Source organism: Mixophyes fleayi, chromosome 12 (genome assembly GCF_038048845.1).
Source record: "Mixophyes fleayi isolate aMixFle1 chromosome 12, aMixFle1.hap1, whole genome shotgun sequence".
Lineage (NCBI taxonomy): Eukaryota > Metazoa > Chordata > Amphibia > Anura > Limnodynastidae > Mixophyes > Mixophyes fleayi.
In genome coordinates, this window is record NC_134413.1 from 10,337,649 (window position 1) to 10,358,290 (window position 20,642).

General features: G+C 41.3%; 1 protein-coding gene across 1 annotated transcript in view; it reads left to right on the plus strand.

The window, feature by feature from the left end:
- Window positions 1-20,642, plus strand: part of EXOC3L4 (exocyst complex component 3 like 4) — a 72,186-nt gene that overhangs the window by 25,931 nt on the left and 25,613 nt on the right. The window contains exons 6-8 of the mRNA XM_075191816.1: window positions 897-1,025; window positions 3,203-3,303; window positions 3,966-4,061. Coding sequence (XP_075047917.1) covers window positions 897-1,025; window positions 3,203-3,303; window positions 3,966-4,061 — 326 coding nt within the window. The remainder of the gene's footprint in view (window positions 1-896; window positions 1,026-3,202; window positions 3,304-3,965; window positions 4,062-20,642) is intronic.

Sequence of the window (20,642 nt, forward strand, 5' to 3'; positions counted from 1 at the left end):
CGCTTGCGTCCAACTGAAAATGAGCCTCCGTGTTGCAAATGATCTCATCATCCATTGGGAGATTTGATAATTCTTAACAATTATTTTTGTGTACTTCTCTTTAAAGTGAAGACACCGTTTAAACTATCCTTAGATTCTCTAAAAGCCAGAATCTAACATTGCTTTGTGTCCTCCCATAATTCATGAAGGTACAGCGGCCTTGTGTGTAGAGTGCCTTGTGAGCTATTGAATATACAGAACGATTCCAAACCATTGAGTATCATGCAAGTGCTATACAAACAATCTACAGCAGCTGCAGTTCCTTCCAGCAAATGTAACAATTTGCTCCTAAACATGACCAGACCATCTCTTGTCAATGGGTAGGACAGTGGCATTGTGCCGCTGTTGAGAGGAGGTGAGGGAGGAAAAGCAGGAGCAATTCACTGTTGTATATAAAGACTACTAAGCTTATATAATATTATTTCTGTCTTTAGTGTTCTTGTAACATCAAGTACACATAATGTAGACTCATAGAATGGTTAAAATTGAAAGGGAAATAGATAAAGAGCTCTATGTTAGGATGATCACATCACATAAGGGAACTTATGACTTGGGGAATTCAGTAGTATAATTGGTGTTTATCACTACTATGTCCCTATCAGAATGTGTTCTGCAAATATAACAATGAGAATCATTCAAACCACTAACTTTATTCACTGTCAAATTCATCCGGAACAAGAGATCCCAGCTGAGAACACATCAGGAGAATGATTTGGTGTAAAACCCAAAAACAAATAGCTACAGAATATTCTCTACGACCTGTTCTACATTATATTAGATTAGCCCAAGTTTTACATTGTTTGATAGAATTTTCAGACAATTCCTAACTCTTTGTTTTCTTTAAACGGTTTATTAAGGAGACCATAAAAACATATTTCACTAACATAATTGAAATAGAGAAGAGAAGATGGGATGAAGGAGAGGAACCAGAGGAGGAGACATTAAAAGACAGCAGTTTATTGCCAATTTACTTAGACGTTGAAGAGGTAAGTGAGCTGCAACTAATTAGCTGTCTCAGTACTGAAGGTTAACGCATTTAAGACCTAACTGACTGCAAATTGAAAAACGCGTGGGGTTACAAATGACTGCCAATCTCAATCGACATCTGGTTCAACACAAGCACCAAATGGCTGATTCTTTCCGATTTCACCACATATTTACATATGCCCAGGCCACTGAAGACGAAGACTTTGCTGAAAAGGGTAAAAAGCTAGATCACACCAATGATTAGGTATAAGATATTGTCCCTCCCACCTCTGAGGATGTATAAAAAACAGCACTGGGTTCAAGAGTCTGATTCCGGACCAAGGGCCTGATTCATTAAGGATCTTAACTTGAGAAACTTCTTATTTCAGTCTCCTGGACAAAACCATGTTACAATGCAAGGGGTGCAAATTAGTATTCTGTTTTGCACATAAGTTAAGTACTGCTTGTTTTTTCATGTAGCACACAAATACCAACTTTAAATTTCAGTGTACAAATAAGCTATCAAGTATTTTTGTGCTACATGAAAAACAATCAGTATTTAACTTATGTGCAAAACAGAATACTAATTTGCACCCCTTGCATTGTAACATGGTTTTGTCCAGGAGACTGAAATAAGAAGTTTCTTAAGTTAAGATCCTTAATGAATCAGGCCCCAAGTCCTTATCTGTGTGGAGTTTGTATGTTCTTCTTGTGTTTGCGTGGGCTTCCCGTGGGTGCTCTGGTTTCCATCCATACTTGTAGATTAATTGGCTTCTGACTAAATGGACACTTACATGTCTGAGAAGTAGGGAATATAGAATGTAAGCTCCAATGGGACTGATTTGGATCATTATTTATCCTGCATAGAGCATTGCGTAATACAGCTGGCGTTGTATAAATAAACAATAATAATAAAATAATATTTTGAAGTCATCTATATAGTAAGTAAATAAATAAATATAAAAAAAAACATACACACATTTCCATGACTTTCCCTTGGAAAGTTTTGTATGTTTATCTTACCATCAAAAAAACAATATTTTATGTTGGCAGTGTAATATCTTGCGTCTATCTAAACTGTGCAAATTGCATATGCTGTAGATATTGTAAAAAAAACAAAAAAATAAGACATTGGCTGTTTGCACAGAAGCTTTGGATTCTGGGTCATTGGCGCTAATTATATGTATCCATAGGTTTGGTACAGCACAAATATTTAAACTCCCTAATAGAATGGAGCAATCTACAGCGATTGTTGTATTACAGCATTGTGACTCGTACATAAGGTGCATTTTGCAGCCTCCCCCTGGCAGAGCGAGATAGATGTGGGATTCTCAAACTGCAATTTCAGATCAATTTGCATTTCAATGGATGGTAAATTGGAATCACCGCAGCAGATATGAGAGTGCACAAAGTGCTCTTAATTGTTGGAGGCTAAAAAAAAACAACTAAGTCTAGGAATTTAAATATATGATTGTAGATGCACTTAACTCTTTCAGCACAGCTAAGCCTGAAACGCAAGTTGCTTGTATATGAAAGGGATACTGCTAACAATTTACAGTATGTGTGCAAACTTGTCATCAATGCAGCAGACGTAACATTTTAAAATAGAGGTGAGCCAACTTTTTAAAACTGTTCAGCAGAATGTTATCCCTGTTCAGCAATTGGAAGCAGAATTTTTGGCCTTGAGTGTATTGTTCGCAGTCCCCCTATTGCTTTTTTTCAGCTTGTGATTCCCAGTCCTAAAAGGAACTTGGAAAATCCCCATAAAAAATGGTCCACCTGCACACTATGAACTGCCAGAGCAAAAGGATCAAAGCTGGCTTTGGAGAATATTTTGTTCAATTCTCTTTTTTCATGAATTGTTGGTTAGATACACTCTCTAGTAGTGTGTATGTAACAGGTACCTGAATATGATAAACAGCAACAGTCAGCATTCATCAAGAACAGGTTCTTCTCCTAAAGCAGGGAGATCACCCCCTGAAACGTTGTGTTCTTCTTTGTGCTTTGTATCAATAAATATAGCCCACGTGGGAATGAATCACTGACCAGTTCCTGCGTTCAGCCTTTGCACAATTTTTGGCTGAACAGTTTGAGATACGCCAATAATGGATGGGCATCTCTGTTATACCCATTTGTGTGAATACACTAAACCTGTTTCCAGCTTGTTTGGTATTAACGATCCCTTTTTCTGTTGTAGATGATAGGAAAACACGTCAGACAATCAGCTCTGCTTTCCAACGAACTGGAGACCTCATCATTTCAAGCTTGTGTAGAGGAATTGGGTACATTTGCTACAAGGTTTGTCTCTATTAATTCTACCTCCTCTCTATCTCTTCCTCCTACAAATTGGGCGGTGTCATTGGAAGCTGCTCTCACTCTGCATCCATCACACACAAACCGCTCTTGTAGTAAAGTGGACCTAAAAAAACCATTAAAAAAAACCCCATATACACATGGAACGTTGACACTGGAGATGGGGTTCAGCCCGCACCCCCTACTACAGTAGTTCTGCTTTTGGCTGCTTCAGGAGCCCCTCGCATGTGGCCTCAATGTCACTTTAGCATCTGTTAGTTCCAGATCTTCGATCCTACTCATCATACCATCTATGTCAGGGGCAAATGCAGGATTTGCAGAGTAGGGTTTACACACAATGCCGACAGTGGGCGTGACCAGCATGCATGGGGGCGTGGCTATCATTTTAGACAGTGCTTGGCTGCTCTCCAACTCTTCCTATCCCCATAACATACATGGGCAATGCTGCGTGCACTACTGTTAGGTGCACGCAGCTCTCCCTTATTAAGCAGAGCCGTGTGAAGCGGGGGCAGGGTCCATCCACCTCAATTATACAGTGCTCCAGGCTTGGTGGGGGGGTTTCCAGACACTAGGACTTCCCCCCTCGGTTTGCCTATGAATGTATGTTCTTGGTGGTTGGTAATAACATTCATTTATCTTTTCCTTAGACTCCAAGCTGCTTTTCAAGATTGGGCCGGTACTAATTTTACAGATTTGTTCGTTCAGTATTCAGTAGTCTACATCATCGGTTTCATGAAGCTCAGGTGAGTGGCTGTAAAATAGAAATCATATTATGAAATATAATACAAACACACATTAAAACTGCAAGGGGCCGGCAGGAGGGGGGAGGGATTTTGTGCAGCAAAAGAGGAAGGAATAAAACAAGCTGGAACGCAAAGGACACTTACTGGAGCCTACGATTTCAGGGAGTGAACTGAGGGAATGGGGCGTATTGCCGTAGTGAATTTACAGCAAGGGCGTGCCAAACTCAAGCGCACGCAGCCATGCCTGAATCTGACACTAGAAATTGCTTCTTTTGCTGCTGCATCTCTTGCTCCAGCTACAGGGCTAGTCTAAGTCCTCATCACTAGTGATGACGTTCTCGTATGCATGCTATAACATGTGTTTGCAATCACGTGCAACTGTAAAAGTGCATCTTATGTTCAGTAGACATTAAGATCATCCTAATAAGTGTATTAATTAATTTTTTTATTTTTAAAAAAAACAACACTTTTTTTAGCTGCTTTATCATTAATGCCTATAGTATTACCAGGCAACATTACTTCTATATTTATTTTTTTCCTGTGTGTACGTTTGCAAATTCATTGGTCCATATAGGTATTGGACGTATCCTGAAGCATCCGGTGTAGTAGTGCACAACAGACCTGCCCCTGATTTCAAAAGCATACATATCTAGAGATCCGTGTCTTGATGAATTCGGAAGCACATAAAGCATACTTTCCATCTTTTGCTCGTTGGCTTCAGGGAGATCCCATGGGAGGTGGACAGGCAAGGGCAGGGCTTGACGAATCGCATCATTTGGGCCCCGCCCCTAAATGATTGTCACAATTTTGGCCAATTACAGTAGGAGGCGGGCAAAGATGACATGATATTTGCATCAGTAATTGCGTCATTCTGCCACTTATCTATGGTGGGGGCTCCCGGGTGGTTGCCCTGCTCTCCCGGGAGGTCTCCCAGAAATGCGGAAGTCTCCCGGACATTCTGGGAGAGTACACAACTCTGCGTTAAAGAAAAGCAGCTAATGAATCTCTAGAGACTGAAGTGTCTTTTACATTTCTGTCTCCATTACTGAAGTCATGTTGTCTTACCTGTCAGTCTTTGATTAAATCTTGGTCTCCATGAAAATGGCCACCTCCATAGGCATCAATACATGGACATAGGACAGTGTTGGCTAACCTATGACACTCCAGGTGTTGTGAAACTACAAGTCCCAGCATACCCTTCCAGGAATAAGCTGCTATATATTGGCAAAGCATGCTGGGACTTGTAGTTTCATAACACCTGGAGTGTCACAGGTTAGCCAACACTGACATAGGACACAATTTCTGAACTGTGTCATCATGCCACAGATGGTGAAGCCAACCACGTCTTGTACTGGCTCAGCATCAGGGAGAATGCCAGACTCTTCAGGGAGTGAGGGAGATCACCCCTATTTCAGGGGGTCTTCCCGACATTCAGGGAGAGTTGGCAAGTATGACACAAAGCCCAAATACGTGTGTATAATACTGAACGTGGGTTGCGCTCAGAATACATGCCTTGATGAATTAGGTCCATTGCGTTTAAGTGCGTTCGGCTAATGGGGCCTCACTTGTCAAAAATGCTTAGAACTGCTATTGGATGCAGGTATTAAGGAAACTCATTTAACTGGAACTAAATTCTCACATCAACACATTGGACGAAAACAGTATTTTCTGTGAACATAGTTCAACATACAAATAAGAAAAATATTAGAAGAAATAAGTAGGTAGGAGAATTAAATTAGATGTTGCCTCTGTTATGGAATTACTTTATGCTGTTTCAGAACAGCATGTCCCTATCCCCTATTGTTGAGGAATTTCGTGTCTATTGTTTCCACACCTGGAGCTCTTCATTAAGCTGTCTGGTTAAAGCTCTACTCACAGAAGTGTTAAATTGGAAAAAACTGTATATTTCCTTGGGAGATATAAAAGCTTCCACTAGGTGGCACCATCAAACAGTAATTGGAAATAATATTAATAACAGGGTTCACTTCAAAGCGGTAAGTCTATCAAAAGAATCACAGATTTTATTTATACTCAATTGCTATTTGGTAATCTAATTTTTTCCAAATATAAAACCATTTTCATTTGTCTAACTCCGTGTTGGCTAACCTGTGACACTCCAGGTGTTGTGAAACTACAAGTCCCAGCATACCCTTCCAGCAATAAGCTGCTATATATTGGCAAAGCATGCTGGGACTTGTAGTTTCACAACACCTGGAGTGTCACAGGTTAGCCAACACTGGTCTAACTCTTGATTGCAGATTGCAGTGCAGGCCACTATTTCCATCATTTTTAAAAAATTAATTAAGTAAAGTCAAATTTAAATAAATGGCCTGATAATGTTCATTGATTCTGATGTTGTGCAGCTGTGATCTGCTGTAACCATCTGTGTATTTGATTATTGTATGCATTAGTGAGTTTTTGAAGTGGGCTGTGATTGGTAGATATACTCCTGTTGTCTACCTGTTGTACATTTCACAGACTTGTTAGTTGTTGTCTATTTTTGTACAACCTATTAATTTTCATCAGTGCCCCCCCCCAACTAGTGCTTTGGTGGAGTCCCGCTGTTACCTGTTATCCAGGAGGTGGAGGACAGCTCACTCCCTTGTTATCTCCGCAAATGCTTTTTGTAACCTCCTCCTTTCTAGAGATGCTCAGGCTCGGTTCCCCGAGAACCGAACATACCCGAACATAGCAGATCTGAGTAGCGAGCCGAGCCGGCTCGGTACTTTCGCGCACCCTTGGATTTGAAAACGAGGCAAAACGTCATTGTTACGTCATCGGATCTCAGATCTCGCGAGTTTTGGAATCCTTTTTAAGATCCAACATAACGGTGAGTGGGTGGGAGGGCCCAAGGGCAATTCCATCTTGCACCATTTTTCTTTTCTGCCACTGCTGTGTGCCAATGTGTACTAGATGTGGTGGGAACTGCCGTGTGTTTGTGTCATTGCTCTGTCGCTTACCATTCAGCCAGGTCTCTGCAGTATTTGTCTGAAAGTGTATGAACATAATATTGTGACCTGTGCGGTGGTCAAAATTGACTGCAAATGGCTTGAAATTAGTGTTATTGAGGTTAATAATAATGTAGGAACAAAAAAAGAGCAAAATTATGTGATTTTAGCATATTTTAGGATTTTTGCTAAAAAATACAAACCAAAACCAAAACGCACGAGTGCGATTTTGCCAAAACCAAAACACGAAGCTAATCCAGATCTAAAACCAAAACCAGTTCACGGGGGTCAGTGAGCATCTCTACTCCTTTCTGGTCTTGCCAATTCCCACCTTGCACCTCTTCAATCTATAGGCAACGCCCCTGCTCTACTTATTTGTCTCTCCCGCCATGCTATCTCTGCTGTCCCTCTCGGCCAGTCACTACATTGACTGCAGAATTACATTTGAACTCCACACCATCACTGAGCCCTCAACCAATCCCCCCCACATCTCCACCCTCATCTCTACCCAGGGCCACCTTAACTACCATATGGGCACCCGGGCAATGCAGTACACACACACGCACACACTTTATATATATATATATATATACACGTATATAATTTTATTATATAATAATATATATTTATATTATTTGGAAGAGGAAAGGGACAAGACTCGGGTCCAGAACAGTGACACGTTTACTTGCTGTACTGACTTTCGTTCTTACTAAGTGCAGTACTTTCTCTTTCATCCTTCTGTGCTTTTTATAGCTGTGTGTTTATATCATCCGAGAGATTTCTTTGTTTTCATTGGCCATAGTTACAACACAAACCTCGTGTCTGGATCCAATTGAAGAGAGCACCGAAGAATTAGATTATATTCGAGGGCAGCAAAACTCTGCCTCGTTAGCTAAATAAAGGAATGCACTGACAGGAAATAGAAAAATAGTCAGTCTGGGCTGTGAAAGTCGCAGGAGGGTGCTTTATTAGCCATTAATGTAATTTAATTTTCTGAAGGTGGGAAACCACCTAAAGCTAAGTACACATACAGTACATGTGAATTAATTCAGAACAAGTGTTGCAAGGCTGCAATTGTTACAATGCAAGTACACATCTAAATTCATTACCATACAGACATGTAGCAGTGGTATCCCCCATGTACACAGCTTTAGAAGGCTGACCTTACAACCTTTAGTGTAGGGCACTTAGCATACTAAATTGTTACCCACAGGCTCTAAGCATTGCCATTACATCATGCTGCAGGATCATGGAGCATTGAACTCTTAGGGGTTAATAATGAAATATATTCCGTTCTATATTTCCTCCTGTAAGTGTATCTAGGTCAGGAAAGGACTCTAGAGGATATAAGAATATGTTGGTGATTTTCGGAAACACATTTTGGGAGATATTGAGGACGTGGTAGAGCAGGGTATCTGTCCTTACAAACAATGCAGAGGATTAAACTGCTTAACGGCTGATATCTTCCACCTCAATTTAAACCTCTCATTACCTTATTTAACGTATCTAAATAATTGATACAAGACTTTAAATGTGGCAAATAATGGAATTTATTTGGCAATCCAATATGGTGATGGAGAAAAACAGCAGACAGTACGGCAAAGGCCCAAACCGGATAGCCCAACTCAGGTCATCTTCCGCTTTGGAGGGAGGTAACAAACATTGCCCAGGCACACATGTCTACCTTACCAGGGATCAATTATCCCATGCACTACAGAACCCGCAACCCCGCTGGGCTGGAAGAAGCACAGCCGCAAGCCGAAACACAGGGGACGGTACTTGCACCGAAACTGTAGACAACTCTTCAAAGGGAGTCTGGTTCAGCCTGCACACTACCATAATGTGCGCCCCCATTATCATTATCATTGGTCGACAACTACACTGCATTTTCCGGCAACACACCATCCAGGACTTCCACAATATGACTGCCAGGAACGGACAGAAATAGATGACCAGCACCAAAATAAAACAGCTCGACAAACCGTAGCAGGTGCAGAAGTCCATCCAAACCAGTTAGGGTAGGCGGGCAACGTCGTGGATCTGTAGCGACTGATTTACGCTCCGCCCATCACTTTTATAGACTATTCCTTAGCCCTCCCATAGTGACCTCAGACGGGCGTACACATCTCCAGTTAAACTTTTAACCTTTTGGGGCACATTTATCATTAATCGGCAAAAGTGAGAAATAGTTATCAATCCTTATCGCAAGGATAAGGATTGAACTATTTCTCACATTTATTAAAAAGGTAACACAGAAACAGCAGTTCCGAAAAACTGCTGTTTCTGTGATAGAAAAAATCACACTGACCCCCCTCTTCGGATGCGCTGTCTCGGGATCTCCTCTTCGTTCCTCTTCTTCCTTCAATTGCGCATGTGCAGTGCACATGCGCACAAAGTCCCCACTCTGTCTCTGGAACTATCGTTGCAGAGAGAGCGCGCTGAGTGACAGGGAGGGATCATGTGATCCCTCCAAACATGCGCTGTCCAGCTCTGCTCTTCGGAGCAGAGCTGACAGCAGTGGATTTCTTCAATTCTGATAATGTACGCCAGCTTCAGCTTCAGCTGCAGCTGGCGTACATTATCAAGACAAGTTCCCGAAAAAAATTTTTTTTCGGGACTTGTTAGATTGCGGCCAGAGCAGTCACCATTCTGTTGAATGGTGACTGCTCGCAAAAACGATCAGGAGTGCAAAGCAGCAGATATCCATGATATCTGCTGCGATGCACCTTTAATAAATTTGCGGAGGGCACATCGGGACTTTAATTCCACGATAAGTGCACAATAGTGCACTACCGTGATTTGTTAAATATGCCCCTTAGAGAGATAACTTTAGTATAGTGACACAGCCTTAGATTTTAATTTCCTTCATGCTTATTTCAGCCCTCAGTTATTAATTGCGCCACAAGGTGGGCCGGAGCCAAAATGTGTTTCACGGCAAATGGAGTCATTGAGGCCCCCTTCACTAGGAAGTGGATGGGATCTGGGAGAAAGGCCTGCGCACCCAGGGGTCCAGGCGAACCACCCAAAATCCGGCAGAGTAGACAGTGCAGTAGACAATTCAGATGCACGTTACTTTCCTGCAGTTGTGTAATCACGCATTTACAGAAGTGACATTAGAAAAAAAAATATGGCGCTGTTAACATATTTTTTTTTTTCACTAATTTCTAATGATCGAAACTTAACAATATGAGATGCTTTCAAAAGACATAAACATTTTATATTCTTAACAAGTGGGCGTGGCTATGTTAGCAGAAAGGCGGTACATGTGACTGCGTCTCCTTCCAGACAAGATTTTTGTCTAATTTAGATGTTAAAAATATATGGTGGTGAAAAAATATTTAGAGGCACATATAAAAGACCAGTATCCACCATTTAACATACATGATGTGGTATAAATAATACTCATCTGAAATCTGTGAATAAAATGGCTTTTATTGCTGTGGCGTTAATGGAAGTGGGAGACAGTGTATAAAATGCACAGAGTGTAAATAATTTCCTCCTCTAGTTCTCCTCCATAATATCATAGAGGGGGGAGACCTGAGACCCCAAAACGGGGGGTCTCAATTAACTTTCATGCACATTTTTCAATTCACCAGGAACAAGTATAATCACTGAGGCACCTAGCACTGGTTCCTGGTGAATTCATAGGCTGCATTTTAATGGGTATTGCTTCACCTCACAAAATGGCTGCCTCCGCTGTGTGTAGATGAAGGGTGCACTTTAAACAAAAGTCATGCCAGTGCCTCCCCTGATTGTGGCATATTGAGGGACTTTCTCTTAAGGAAGTATTTAAAAACAATACACAGAAAAATTGCCAATATTTGTTTCCCGTTTTTTGACCACAAAGTCTTAGGAAAGGATTTTCATCAGAATGTAGAACGTTTCATGTAGCTGCAATGTTAGGGCGGAGGTGGGCAACAGGGGGACTGAGGGGGCCTTAGATAACCCCAAAGATGCTCTTCTGAAACCCTTCTAGATGTATTAATCCTTCTAAAATGGAAAAGTGGAGGTATTGTCCTTAGCAACCAATCAGATTCTAGCTCTCATTTTCTAAAATGTGCTAGATAAATGATAGCTAGAATCTGATTGGTTGCTATGGGCAACACCTTAATCTATCACACACCTCCCAACTGCCCCCATCCCAGCCCAGCCAGCCCCTCAAGGCCTTACAATAATGGCTGAAAGGCATATTTCTAAACCATTTTGGATGAATACATCACTAGACATTAAACCAAGAATAGGCTGTATCTGCATGGTACAAATAAATACTCTTGTGTCTTGTGTCAAACTTTGATCTAAATATCAGAAGGCTATAATATTTTAATGAATTGTACGGGTAAAATATATATTTTTTTAGTTAACAGATCTCTAGAATGAACAGAATCTTTGAGTAACATGATAAAAAAAGAAAAAGTGGAGGTGTTGCCCATAGCAACCAACCAGATTCTAGCTACAATCTGATTGGTTGCTATGGGCAACACCTCCACTTTTCTTTTTTAGAACGTGTGAGAAATCGACCCCTTTACCTCCTTTCCACACTTTCATAATATTGTCTTTGCATCTCTTATAAAAGACCACGTAAGGGTTACTCAGACCCATAAAAATAAAAAAATGAACACTTGGATTGTACCTGGTTGTTGTTGCTGTGGATGGTGACTTCCCTTAAATAGAATAAAGGGGCTTTCTCTTAAGCAAGTATTTGAACATAATTAAAAATAATAATTTGTTCCGTTTTTTTACCACAAAGTCTTGTGAAGGGATTTTCATAACATTACAGCATCATATCATGGGACAGCCATTGACATGTTTTATGCGCCTCTATAAATGCAGGGTAATGTAAATGCAGCTGTTTTAAGATGTGCCCCTGTAAAGATGGGGTATGGGCACTTAACACTCTAGCTTTAACTCTCGCCAACCCGTTCACACAGTCTTTATGAAAGTTTATAAAACGCAGATTTTATGTTTGTTGTGCAGGTGAGAACAGGCCCTGAATTCATAACATTTTAATGATGATGAAAGCAACAATGCAATATAGTCGTTTAAAGGGACGTCTACCTCTGTTATTTTTTATTTGTTGTTGTTTAACAAAAACCTTTGGCCGTGGGCTAACCATAACTCCTTGGGGGGATTCAATTTGGCGTAAGATCCCGTAGGAGCCTCCCATGATGCGAGGCTGCACATACGGTACCGAACATCCCGCAAGGCTCTGACGGCACATTGGGCCTGATTCATTAAGGATCTTAACTTGAGAAACTTCTTATTTCAGTCTCCTGGACAACAAAACTATGTTACAATGCAAGGGGTGCAAATTAGTATTCTGTTTTGTACATAAGTTAAATACTGACTGTTTTTTCATGTAACACACAAATACTTGATAGCTTATTTGTACACTGAAATTTAAAGTTGATATTTGTGTGCTACATGAAAAAACAGTCAGTATTTAACTTATGTGCAAAACAGAACACTAATTTGCACCCCTTGCATTGTAACATGGTTTTGTCCAGGAGACTGAAATAAGAAGTTTCTCAAGTTCAGATCCTTAATGAATCAGGCCCATTGTGAAGAATCTAATCGGCCCCCATGAGTCACAACCTGTTAAATTTCTATTCTCAAGAGAACTTAGAACATAGGGGCAGCATTTCCCAGGATGCAGACGTCCAATCAAGTGCTGCCGCTCTGCTGACACCGTCCCGCCCTCATGTTGAGAGAATAGAAACTGTGGTAGACTGTAAATTAGATATTGCATGAATCCTATGGTAGAGACCATCCACCATTGTGCTGGTTAGGGGGATAGACCCCCCTTTAAGTAATTCTACCGCTTACTACATTCAAAATGCTATAAAACAATTTTTAAACAGTGTCACGATATTGGTGAACCCACAGGCTATTAACCCTGGCCAATTGGTGGAAAGTGCACCCAGGGTTAACTGGCAATAACTACCACACCATGGGGTATATTTACTAAACGGCGGGTTGGAAAAAGTGGAGATGTTGCCCATGGCAACCAATCAGATTCTAGCTGTCATTCTGTAGAATGTACTAAATAAATGACAGCTAGAATCTGATTGGTTGCTACAGGCAACATCTCCACTTTTTCAAACCCGCCGTTTAGTAAATATATCCCCTAATCACTGTATACCAGGATAGCTTGAGCCTGTCACTCGAATCCAGTACCGTGGATGTGGGAACATATTTTTACACCCAGGTGTCCGGATAAAGAATAAGTTTATTGACTAGCTCATCACTAGTGACCTCCAGCTTCACAATCACCAACTCTCCCTCTCTGGTTTCGAGACACAGCTTTTTATTTAGTCTTCAGTCCCCATTCTTCAGGGCGCGTCTTCTCTCTTCTGCTTACTTGGAAGTTCTTATCTCCTGGTTCTGGATCTCAAACAAAGGAGCATAGTCACTGCAGATGTAATTATCAATAATAATGTTCCTGGATCTCAAACGGAGCCTAATCCTTGGTGATGAAATGAACAATGTGTTTGTTCCATTGTTCGTTGCTCTCTCGATGTCCGGCACTTTCTAAAGATTCTGACCACTCTTCTGGTGCACTTCATAAATGGCTTCCACTGTGTTATCTAATTATTTTTTACAATATATTTCAGAATTGTATCCCCCAGAATTACTTTGACACAGAGGTCTATAATTTCCTGGTCTCTATTCACATAGAGCAGCTATGCCAAATGTAGGGCAATCACCATATTTGGAAGGATCTGACAGGTCTGAACTTAAATAATTTCAGTGTAAAATTACTAATTGATGTCTCACTGGCCAAATCCTTTTGGAGCTTTCACTGGACCAAGTTTTCTAGGATCCCAGCAAGCAATGGATGAGGACACCACCCATCAGGTTTAACCTGTAAAAACTTTTGTCAAGGCTGCTTAAAATGCAGCTTTCCATCACAATCACAGGCAAGCTCCTCAGGACCCCTCGTCCCAGGTAGGACTCGATAAGTCTTGTGTGCTATCAGGGTCACCCAGAGAATTTCTGAGCCCACGGCAACAGCTTTTAATTGTGTTTTCAGCCTCCGTAATAGATGGTGCAGCGTGACCGGGCTAACTCCAGGAACTGGTGCATTAAAGTCTCAGGGCCTGAGTCATTGAGCAAAGCATAAAAAGGAGTAACTTTGCCCCAGGGCAAAACCATGTTGCATTGGAGGGGGAGGTACATTTAAAATGTGGGGACAGATTTATAGTTGGGGTAGGGCATGTCCTAGATCAACTTTTTAATTTAAGTGTAAAAATAAATAATCTGGACTTTATGTCTAAAATAATAAACTATTTTGCACCCCTTGCATTGTAACATGGTTTGTCCAGTCTCAAATTTACTTCTTTTTTTGCCTTGCTCTTCTTAATGAATCAGACCTTCAACAATTTAACTAGTGTAGATAAAACAGAGAAGATACCTATGTGTAATATTCTTACAGTTCATTATTGGGTTTCCCAAGTGATGTATACATTTTACTTTCTTCCTCTTCCTAGAATTCATTGACTTACTGGTAGTGTTTGTTGTGCACCTACTAATTGCTTAGTCTGACAGACACAACGTCTTACATCATAACTCACCCTGGAGGAAGGACGGAACATTCAAACACTTTTGTTTGTGCCACATTCCAGGTTATGCTGAAGCATAAATTCTAATACATTGAAGGTGCCCTTGCTGAGTCGGAATTCCTTTTCTGTAAATCTGCTTCGTAGCTTGTAATTGCTGGAACAGATTCAAGCAGTCTGCCTGTGGGAGTCTTTACCGGACCCGTGAAAACGAAAAATTATTTAAAAAAAACTCTAAAAACAATTAGTCCAGGAAATAATCCATTGTGAGGAGAATTGCACATATTGAGCTGGACTGCTCTGTAGACCACCTGTTGGTTTCCAGGCCCTGTGGTTTCCAGTGTTGACACTGAACCTCTGTAACCTAGCTATTTCCTGGATTTGGCTATTAAAGAATTTTGAACAATAAAAATCCTACACAGGTAGGAATGGGATACAAAACATGTAAGATTATAAAACGACCTTAGAAGACATTTTTACTTTAAGAAATGTCCTCTGCAAAAAAAACAAAGCTAATAGGATAATAAAACAGTTCTTGATACAGTTAATGGCTGTAACCTCTACTCTTGCCCCCACTGCTCTCTCCATGTCACTCTGTGGGGTAAATTTTTATCAAGCTTCGGGTTTGAAAAAGTGGAGATGTTGCCTATAGCAACCAATCAGATTCTAGCTGTCATTTTGTAGAATGTACTAAATAAATGACAGCTAGAATCTGATTGGTTGCTATAGACAACATCTACTTTTTCAAACCTGCACCTTGATACATTGACATAAAGCGTTGAGTTCAGCCTGTTTGCTTTCATCAGAGTTTCCCTATCCGGGGACCCGAACCACTGACACCAACTCTTCTAAATAACTTTTAAAAGCCGCTCGTTCTTCCGTCCTTAAGGCTCTTTTTCAATGCTTTGAGCACATCTTAGATAGAACAATAAGTATGATTTCTCGAGAGATCGTCACAGACTACACGGGAAACAAATTGTTGTTTCTACTAAAAATATGATCATTTAACATCAGCCGCATGTGTGGCGTGATCTTAATATAGACCAAGTCTAAGGCAAGCAAAAACATTGACCTGCTGTAGGGACATCCAGCTTATTTTCCTTTATATGTAGTTTTCCTTTTATGTTTAATAACCTTGGAAACTTCATCTAATGTGTTGTTTTTATGTTTATTATTTGGCACAGTGTGGCTACATAGTTTTATTAATTTAGTTGAGGTGAAGTGGTCAAGTTGATTACCTCCACATGCATAGGCAAACCGAGGGGGGGATGGGGGGGGGGGGTTAGTGCCTGGAAACCCCCTCCCAGCCTAGGGTACTGTATGTTTGAGATGGCTGGGCCCTGCTCCGGGACCAGCTACTTTGCAGCTTGTGTGCAGATCGTTTCTGTCTGCACTGTTCACAGCCATCTCTCCCCAACAAGTATTGAAAGCAGCAAAAACAGGTAGGAGAGAGCAGGACTGTCTGTCAACTGTTCTGACACACTCATCAGGACTTTGTCCTGATTGTAGGGACAGTTGGGAGGTATGTCCCGCTTCACATGGCTCTTCTCGAAAAGTGAGAGCTGTGTGCCCCTAATAGTAGTGCACGCAGCATTGCCCATGTATAGGGGCTAGGAAGAGATGGAGAGCAGCCAAGCACTGTCTAATATTATAGCCACGCCCCAAAGCATGCTGGCCACACCCTCTATTGCTGTGCGGCCTCTCTACAAATCCTGCGTTTGCCCCTGACATGCAACTGCAAACTTTTTGACACAGTCATACCATCTCATTGCAGTTGTTGCTCCCAACATAGAGGTTGTCTTTTGGTACACCCAACTTTTTCATGCGTTTCGATAAGCATCTCCAAAGTAGCGCACATCTCTTTAGTAAACAGTGCAGGCAGCTTCCTAGCCATTTCACCTTTGATTTCTAACTTAGTCACGGCTCCTTCTCAAGCTTTGATGGGCTCTCACACACATCTATCTGTGAATGTCTCCAAGGGTAGTTTTGCTGTTTCTCCTTCTGGTCGTCTGTGGAACAGTATGATTTGGGCTTTTCTTTTGTCTTTTTTCCCCAGAAATTTGAGGAACTTTGTCAATGCCACAATGTCTTCTGTCAAAGGGATCACATCCCCTTTCTTGATGTAATGTACTAAGGGCACAGCTAGACACTTAGGTGTTCCACCGTGCTTTAAGGAGTGTGAGAAAATATTCAGCCTGATCTGTTGTTTCACTGTTCTCTTCCATGAGACTTTCTCTAACCACGAATTCTGCAACTTTCTTTAGGGAAATGCCAATTTGTATAGTCATAGATGACGTTCTGAATTTCTTATTACTTGCATCAAAACAACAGTTTTTTTGCAGCCTAAACTATCAAAGTAAATGTGTCTGGATGAATAGAATCTTTTAAATACTCAGTTCTGTGGTCTAACTCATTGACAGCAAAAACAAATAATTCATTACTCTCAACTTCTGGGCCATGTAGTCATATGGTGTCCTACCCTGTCCTTGTTTCATATAGAACATATCTCCAAATTTAAACAACTACCCTCTGACCAACATTACCACACACAGCCCACTCAGTACTTTTACCTTTGCATTCTAGCTGGTCCATTGTGCAATATGATGTAGCACATGCCCTTGTGTTTCTAACTCCCATTGTCCTTTAGATTGTAAGCTTGTGAGCAGGGTTCTCTTACCTCTCTGTATGTATGTATTACCCAGTATTGTCTTATTAATGTTTGTTCCCAATTGTAAAGCGCTACGGAATCTGCTGGCGCTATATAAATAAATGATGATGATGATGAAGAGGGTCTTTTGTAATGTAGCCATAATCTATCTTGATGTATTTTGTGGATACTTTCTTAAAACCAGTACTGTCATCTGTCAATGGAAGAAGTTTAGTGGATGCCGCCTGAATTTGCTTTTTCTATTCTTGGCCCGTGTTTTTCCGAAGTCAATAATCACAGAAGTGTTTTTTTTATCCCATGTTCATTTTCCCTCTTCTATTCACTGTCGTCAATATGGAGTTTTCAGGTACACAGGTTCCTCTCGAGAGCTAGAAAGGGGTTTGCCGTGCGAATGTGGAGGTGCAGGTTTTTTTCTCTTAAAAGTGTCGCAAATGTGATTTAATGACTCTGCAAAGCATTTTAAAGAAAAATGCGATTCTGGTGGGTATAATCCACCTCCCCACTTAAAGGGAGGAGTTGGGTGGGAGTGAAGGTGTTGCTAATTGGCGGCCTGCTCCCAAGTGTGGAGTGAGAGCAAGGTAGCATCTTCTATTCTTGGGAGTGGTGCGCTAGGCTGTGACATCATCGCCCAGCACCACACTCCCAGCCAATTACCAACATGACGGATCACAGTCGGCGACGTCACCGGTAAGAAACTGGCAGCGGTTGCCCTTTCATGTCAACGGGATCAGTGTCACTCAATATGGGGGAGTCACAGTGACAAAAAAGACAGTGACATTACGTCACTCATTCAGTGTTTTAGGCGGCTCTTGCACCCTGTGACTGCCTAGGGTCCCCTAATGGTAGCGCACTCACACCAAATGCAATGAAACCTTTCACACAGGCAAAATGTGAAAAAAAAACCTGTTTCAAAGGGCGGTATTCAATTGTCAGTGAGTTTTTTTTATTTTTGACCGCGTTAAGTCATTTTAATGCACATTTTTGAGCGGGTTAACTGTACCCGCAATTCAATTCCATTTTCAACGCTAGTTTTTTTTTTTCATGATACGGTCCTCTCGCGCTCCAGTAGACGGTCTATTGAAAGTATCGGGTGTGCGAGAGGCAGCTGCGTAAAAGCTATTCAATTATTTTTTAATGCAGCGCGTTGAACAGGCCAATATGCTGTTTTATCTCGCACCTCCTTGGGGTGTGTTAAAAATAAAAAAACTCTGAAAAGTATTTGAAATCATGTAATAATGTGGAAAAAAAAGTTAAACTTATGTTTATCACTAATGCCTAACTTGTGTAAGTTGATTTTCTTGTGAAAAAATAATGAAATAAAATAAACATAGAAAAAAATCACTAATTAATTATATTTATGTATGTTTTTGGTACAAATATAAATGTAGTAATGTGTTTTGACATGGTATAGATGATTGTATGGTAAAAAAATGGTTCAATTAAAAAATATGCCAAAGAAAATACTGTAATGTAGATATTATCAATGTGTAATACAATCTAATGTATGGAAATGTATGCAAAAACTTTTTTTTGTGTTATACATGACTGCGTTAAAACTCCCCTAAAATCTTGTAAACACAATGTTTAACGCGCGGGGGCAGCGTTTCCTCTTTTTCAAATGAATTGCACGAGGTTTCCCGCTGCGCTAACTCAAAACGGTCGCTATTGTTGTCAACAACCAGAGATTTATTTATTTTTTGCGTAACAAGGGAAAAAAAAAACCTTGCTAACAATTGAATACCCCCAATCACTATCAGGATTAATTGAAGCCACAATTAAGGCTAAACTAAGCTGAATTTTAAGGAGAAACTGAATAATTTATTAATTTAAAAGGCAGGTATTAAAAGGGTAGGAGGTTGGATTTAATGTGACGTTTGCAGAGCATCTCCTAAAAAAAAATCTTCTGTCTCGCAGTTTCTGGAGGCTACTCCCAAGTGCAGAGAGATGTACACCTTAATGTGCGCTGGGAAATGCTACAAAACAAAGGTGTTTGCAGTATACACAAGGTGCTCTTCAAAAATAAACTCTACTGTGCTGTCAAATTATTTTTTACAACATATCCCATCATCATCATCAACATTTATTTATATAGCGCCAGCAAATTCCGTAGTGCTTTACAATTGGGAACAAACATTAATAAGACAATACTGGGTAATGCATACAGAGAGGTAAGAGAACCCTGATCGCAAGCTTACAATCTATAGGACAATGGGAGTTTGAAACACAAGGGCACGTGCTACATCATATTGCACAATGGACCAGCTATAATTCCTTCCAGAGAAGTCAGGATCACAGGTCTATAATTTCCTAATTCTATGTGAATTAAGGAGCATCTATGCCATATTTATTATTATTATTATCCTTTATTTGTTAGGCGCCACAAGGTTTCAGCGGCGCTGTACACAGTACAAAACAGTCGACTATACAGGGTGAAACAGTACAAAACAATTAACAAGAATACCAATACTTCAGAAACTCCGGGCTGGCTGATGCAAAAAACGGAGCAGAAGAACAGGTAGGGAGACATGAGGGAAGAGGGCCCTGCTCAAGTGAGCTTACATCCTAAGGGAGGGAAAACAGAACAGGCACAGGGGGAGCCGGATGAGGCAAGGGGGAGGGCGAATTGAGAGCGAGTGGCGGGGTTATGTGGATGGTTGGTAGGCTTTGAGGAAGAGGTGGGTTTTCAGCACACGTTTGAAGGAGCACAGAGTAGGAGAGAGGCGGATGTAACGAGGGAGTTCATTCCAGTGAAGGGGGGCAGCGCGGGAAAAGTCTTGGATTCTGGAGTGGGAAGAGGTGATAAGAGTGGAGGAGAGGCGTCGGTCATTGGCTGAGCGCAGGGAGCGGGCAGGAGTGTGAATGGAGAGGAGGCTAGAGATATAAGGGGCAGAAGAGTTGGAGAGAGCCTTGTAAGTGGTGGTGAGGAGTTTGAAAAGGATTCTGTAGGGGAAGGGGAGCCAGTGTATGGCAAGGCAGAGAGGGGAGGCAGAGGAGGAGCGGGGTGAGAGGAAGATGAGTCTCGCGGTTGCATTGAGTATAGAGCGGAGGGGGGAGAGATGGGGGTGGGGGAGGCCGGTGAGGAGGAGGTTGCAGTAATCCAGGTGGGAGATGATGAGTGCGTGGATGATAGTCTTAGTGGCACCCTGAGAGAGAAAGGGACGGATGCGGGCGATGTTGCGTAGTTGGAAGCGACAGGCTTAGGCAAGGGCATGAATATGGGGGGCAAAAGAGAGAGAGGAGTCAAGGGTGACACCCAGGCAGTGGAGTTGGGTGACAGAGGAGATGGTGGTGTTGTTGATGACAATAGAGAGGTCATGGTGGGATGGGGGTCTGGACGGAGGAAAGACAATGAGTTCCATCTTAGAGATATTGATTTTGAGAAAACGCTCGGACATCCAGGAGGATATGG